At 38.4% G+C, this 6,000-nt stretch overlaps 1 protein-coding gene across 1 annotated transcript in view; it reads right to left on the bottom strand.

The window, feature by feature from the left end:
* Positions 1–6,000, bottom strand: part of DCC (DCC netrin 1 receptor) — a 1,018,850-nt gene that overhangs the window by 103,990 nt on the left and 908,860 nt on the right. Inside the window, exon 21 of the mRNA XM_025198166.1 lies at positions 1,820–1,852. Coding sequence (XP_025053951.1) covers positions 1,820–1,852 — 33 coding nt within the window. The remainder of the gene's footprint in view (positions 1–1,819; positions 1,853–6,000) is intronic.

The following is a 6,000-nucleotide window of genomic DNA, read 5'->3' as shown; positions in this document are numbered from 1 at the left end:
AAAAAGGGGGGGGAGGGGGGGGGGGGGGGGGGGGAGGGGTAGAGATGCTGCTGCTGCTCCTGCTGCTGCTGCTGTCCAGGGCTTCACAGCCTCTCTCTACTAACTCTGCAACCTCCCCTTGTCCTAGGACAGCAGGGACACTGGCAGCGGCACAGGGTGAGGGAAGAAGGGGAAGGGAAGGAAGAGGAGAGGTCGTGCCTCTGAGACGTGGGGGACGGGTAAAGGTAGGGAATTGTTACCTTCTTTGGGATTTCAAAAAGTCCCCAGCTGCTGCTCCCATGGCATGGTCTGCCCACCCAAGCTGGGGGGGACACAGGGAGGAGGCTGGGAGCAGGGGGATGCAGCCACCCCTGCAGCACTGGTCACTGTGTCTGCATCCCCCATTGAAGAACCCTGGATCCACTCTGGGTTAACCCAGAAAATTATAACCTTTTGGCTCATTGTTATTAAGTGCTCCTTACATTTGTTGCTCCTTATCATAAAGACTATTTTTTAATGGAGTTTTGTAGAAAATGTATGCACAATTTAATTTGGGGTTATTTTGGGTCTCCTAGATTTTTTCTTTTCAAAACACTATGGTAAATGCATTGTAAAATGAAATGTATTCAGGTATAAAAATGATGTTGATGTTGACTGAAATCAAGTGACAAGTTTCAATATTTATCCATTTACAGGCCCTTCAACCTTAAATAAAAAGGAAAGAATGAAATGCTGAAATATTCAGGTGCTTTTTCAAGGCTACTTAAGACTGTGCCTTTACAGGGGGAAAGGTTGTGTTTTTACTTTGTGTTACCTATAGCAGCTCACACAAGGAAAATCTGAGTGAAGGCAAGACAGTGGGTATCTATTATGAGCTAACTGCTCAAAATAAGTAGTATGGAGGAGCCCTGGATTTACCTTAACTTGCTAAGTCATGTTAAACTACAACTGTCTTATCTTTACTAGGACTTTACCTACTACTGGTTAACCTGAATTGCTTAAATGAAGTTAAAAATTAATCTTTTTTTTTCCTAGTAAAGACAAGGCAAATACCCTCCTCTAACTGATACTAGTAGAAAGTTGAGTTCAAATTCCCAGTGTGGCTTCCCACCCTTACAATCTGAAGGTTTTCACATTTCATTAGGAATATTTTCCCACCAGTGGTTTAAATTCTTCTATATGAGTGCAAGATGCTGTAGCTGCAAGTGCAATGAACATTTAAAAGCAATCAATTTGGAGCAAGAAACAGCTAAAGAAAAATTCCAATCAACACATGCTACACATAATGAAAAACTGCAATACTTTAAGAGCAGAAGGGATGTGACCAACAGGAACAAAACTTATATTTGGAAAGGATAGCAATGGTAATGCTTTGAAAAGTTGAGTAAACTTTGCTTTTGTGAAACAAGGGCTGCTGATTTGAGAGAAAAGATGATTTATGATTTTTCATTGTAAGGTTTCAGAACTCTAATCTATAACCCATGAAAGGGTGCAAGAGCAGCTTGAAAATTATGCTGAGCTTAATTATACTTAATGTGAATTATTCAGAAGTGCAGCAGAGAGACTAAAAATTTATTTCATACAAAGAAGCTTGACATTTTAATTGGTCCTTCAGAAAAGAGACAAAACAATTTCCTCTCAAGAAAATTTACATCTTCCCCATCAAAGCAGCAGCCTCAGCCAAGCAGAACTTCATTAACAAGATTAATTATCACGCCAGTGTATGCCTCATCAGGTGTGCAGCCCAGGTGAAAAGCAGAATGCAAAGCAACGAATGACATCGTTCCTAACGTTCAGCATTGAATCTAAGAGAAAACGTGACAGATTGAGGCCACTGTACCTTGGTCATTAGCCATTTTGTCAGGGTGCTCAACTGCAAGAGAAAGACAATATCATTAGATTGTGACAGCTCCTGGTAGGCAAGCTGACATATCAAATCAACAATTTTGTTAGCAGGTTTTTACATCAAGATGCTACTTTCCTGCACTTTAGGTGCATTGATCAGGATGAAAGGAGATATTTTATCAATCTCCTTTTCAAAGAGATTCTGAATAACTGAGAGGACAAATACAAGTTGTACTGTGTTTCATGTCAAATGCAGTCACAGGTTCTTGGGGGAAAGGTATATTTTTCAATCTGTTCTTCTTTTAAATCAGATATATCACCTGGAAATGTAATTAATTGTGGAAACAAGACAGAGAAAGAATGGGACGGGGACACGCGCGCGCGCACAATGCGTTGATGTGTGGACTTCTGTAGAGAATGTTTCTATGAATAATTACACACAAATCACTTACATGATGAAAGCTAATTCTGACTTACATTGCCATTGTTTCAGCTTGTATAAAAGGAGTTTAAAACTATTTACATGTTTTTGCATAATATACACAAATGCTGGTGTCATTTGAAGCACACCAGACAAGACTTCACAATGCTAGAGACGTATTAAAAGCTCTCCTGAACTGCTACACCTCCTGACTATTTATGATGTGATTGAACAAATTAGCTTTCCCTAGATTCAGAAATAGCTACCATTATGTAAAGTTACTCAATTTTCTGGTTAATACAATGGAAAATAGTATACAGGGGCTTAAAATAAAAAGAAAATTTGACAGACCAGGTTCAAGAGGCTGAGTAAACATTGTCTGCAAATGTAGAGTGGTTTTGGTTTTACACAAGGATTCTTCTTTTGAAAATCACTGCATTGAGTGATGACCCATGTTCATGCCATGATCATCACATTACCCTACATTACAGTTCACAAAATCTTGCCATGAAAAATGAATGCTTGAGCAAACAACAAAGTACATGACCTAATCACGTTGATTCCTGATAATATCTCCAACTTCTGTGAGCATTGAAACTCCCATCTGTTTTTTATGAGATTTCCTGCCAAGGTAGAACTGACCCCTAAGTAATTACGATGAACTAAGCTAATTTTAACTCTCTTTTTATGGAAATACAAAAAATAACAGAAAATATGCAGTACATATTCTCTCAAAGTTTCTAGAAAACTTCAGGGGAGGACTGGCTTCCTCACTAAGCCCTATGTGGGATTATGACCTTCCCCTTAGGACAAATGCATTTATGAAAAACGTTAAACTCTTGATTACAACTGCAGTTACCTTCATCCAAGAGTTTATGACACTTACAAGCCGCCCTGACAACATCCCACTTTTTCTGCTTTCTCCAAGCTATTAAGAAGATGTAACCTGTGACACTCTATACTACCATGAAATACTGCAGTGTTGGTAGATAACATTTGTTTCTGGCAGGTCATGCAGGTTCACATTTTGTACAGTTTAGGAACAAGGATGTGCTTTTTACTCACAACCCCAATGCAGCATTAGAGGGCACTGTAATGCTACAAATGCTGCCCCACATCATTTTTGCCAAATTAAAAAAAAAGAGGTAAAACATGTTGACATTTGAATGTTCAGAGCACTTCTAGACATTGGACAGCAGCCACATCTAATCCTGATGTCCTGCAGAATGTCCCTGAATAAAATCTCATCGCTGATTTGGTACAATGGTAATAGTGGAACGTAGTAGAAAACCAAGACCATATAACTCTATCATTCTCCTTTATATGCACACCTGATCATGCACTTCATTCATCCTTAAAATTAAACCGATAGGTTTTCTGCACATACACAGATTTTTTTCAGAATGTAGTACAAATTTAATGGAATAATACTCTTTTCCATTTGTATATGCACATTGCCATACTTTTTGTGAGACTATAACAAACAATTTAAATAATATTAACGTATTTACTTCAGTTAAAAGTGTGATTACACAATTATAGTTTGCAATTGGAAACTGAGATTGACATGTAGAATAAAATGATGCCTCCACTGAAAAACATGTAAGTCTACTAGTACCATTCTGGGATTTACTTGTTTGTGCCAGAGGTGAAAAAAAAACTTCACTAATGAATTATTTGAAAGACTGAGTGAATCTTGTCCTGATCTGTCACTAATTCAGTCAGCCTCTTCTTTAGCTAACACTTTCCATTGGGCGGTCACAAGTAAATTCCAGAGTGGAGCTATTTAATTTTGCTGCTAAATGGACTCCTGTTACTTTGCTACAAAAATGTATCATTTAATGTGATTAATTTATATTCTGTAAAGCTAATGGAACATTGCAACTGAAATCTTGCTTTGCTACTTGTTACTGCATGGGTCTTTAACTTCTAAAGGAAACTCTGGCAATATGTTTCATAATATGGCACCATATTACAATTTTACTTTCTATTTTCTTTTAATTTTTGTAGGATATTTACTGGATTGACCTGGCAGTTGTCTGGGTAAAGACTAAGAGAACTGTGATAAAGGCACCTCCAGCTTTGGTCCACAGCATGTAGAGACTAAGCTGCACATAATGGACTCATTTGGCAGGCAGGGAATAACACAAACATATAGTGGCTGGGTAACTTAGTACAGCCTGAGGCTCAGTGGTTCTCTCTGCTGCAGCCATTAGACACACTGCACTGAAATGCACAGACACAGACTTAAGTGACCTGGAGGATCAGGCTGAAGTTACATGTTACACTTAAATCATACTAAATCTGTGGACTGTTAAACAGTGTTAAAAGCTAAAACACGCTGTGAACAGTCGCATGTTAAGGGTTAATACCGTTTCTTGCCTGCACAGCTCTAACTTGCCACTAGGAGCCGGGCACCCGTGCTCTGTCCCTGCTTTGGAGAGGTGAGCGGGGCTGGGAGCAGTGCATCCATGGATGCTGAAGGACTGAAAATTGCTTGTTTCATCTTTATGGAGAAAACTAAAGTTACTCCAAGAGAAGCTGGGTAACGTGGCCTAGAGTTAACCCTCTCCTGAAGCGACATGTCTTTGAGATGCTCAGAGGGTACTTAGCACAATTTAAAGGGCTTTACCATGCAGACATCCCTCCATTTTAAGTGTCATTTGTATGCTTTGAGTGTAATGTGTAATTTCACCTCCAATTACCTCAACAGGCATTATTAATAACAAAGTAACAAGCCTTAATGATGTGCACACAGCTAGATACAGGCCAAGCATACCTCACTAAGTAATAAGGTAATGACATAAACAGGATTGGCTGACTAGCTAGTGCCATATATACATCTGAAATGGTCACCAATGTTATTCATGGGTATTTTAAGTGGTTTTGCACTGCAATAACAATAGGCATTAATAGGCATTGCCTATTAATTAACTATAAGTTGGGTGATCACATTTGACGCCCTGATTTCTTCCAGGTAGGTTTAAGCTCTTTGGAAATGTCTATACTAGCGTCCCTGTGCCTTATATGAGGAATACAACTGTACACAGCTAAAACTTTAGTGGAGAGATCCTCAGTTGATATAAATTGTCACTACCTCACTGAAGACAGTTGACTGAAGCTGAGGATCAGTTCTTTTTGACTTTATATTGCCTTTAACTGAAGTGAAGTGAGAGAAAATAAGCTCATTGCTTATGTTGCCATGTCAGCTTACCTATTTTCCTATAGAATGCTACATTTTTTCATTAGTAAAGGCAAGACGCTCAGTAAAAGAATACCTTGGGGTGTTGTTTTGAACTTGGCTAATGGGCTGGCTTCCTTGAAGAAGCTTAACATGCCATACATATATAAAAAGAGGCAGTGGATAATTTTGTAAACCTCTGAAGCTTATTTATTCCTTGTGGTTTGAATCAGGATATATATTTGCCATAGTGCATTCATTATCACAAGATACATACACATCTCATGTTAACAATCATAAAGGCAAGAAAACAATATTTTTGCATAACTCAGAACATACTCAAGACTCCTGAAGCTCTTTTCACCTTATGTATAGAGACAGATCTGTCAAAAACAGTTGAATATTATTGAACATGACATTTTTAGGGTGGATATCATTAAATATTCAGGTTGGGGTATTAGATGCAGTCCTTGTAGACTATTACAAGATGTAACAAATGTGTAAATTTATCTTTTTGGTATCTCTTGATGCTGCCTGATCTAGAATTCATTTCCCAAATGAGTCTTATGGTACT

Source organism: Alligator sinensis, unplaced genomic scaffold, assembly GCF_000455745.1.
Source record: "Alligator sinensis unplaced genomic scaffold, ASM45574v1 scaffold701_1, whole genome shotgun sequence".
Classification (NCBI taxonomy): Eukaryota; Metazoa; Chordata; order Crocodylia; family Alligatoridae; genus Alligator; species Alligator sinensis.
This window is presented reverse-complemented; position numbering and strand designations above follow the sequence as displayed.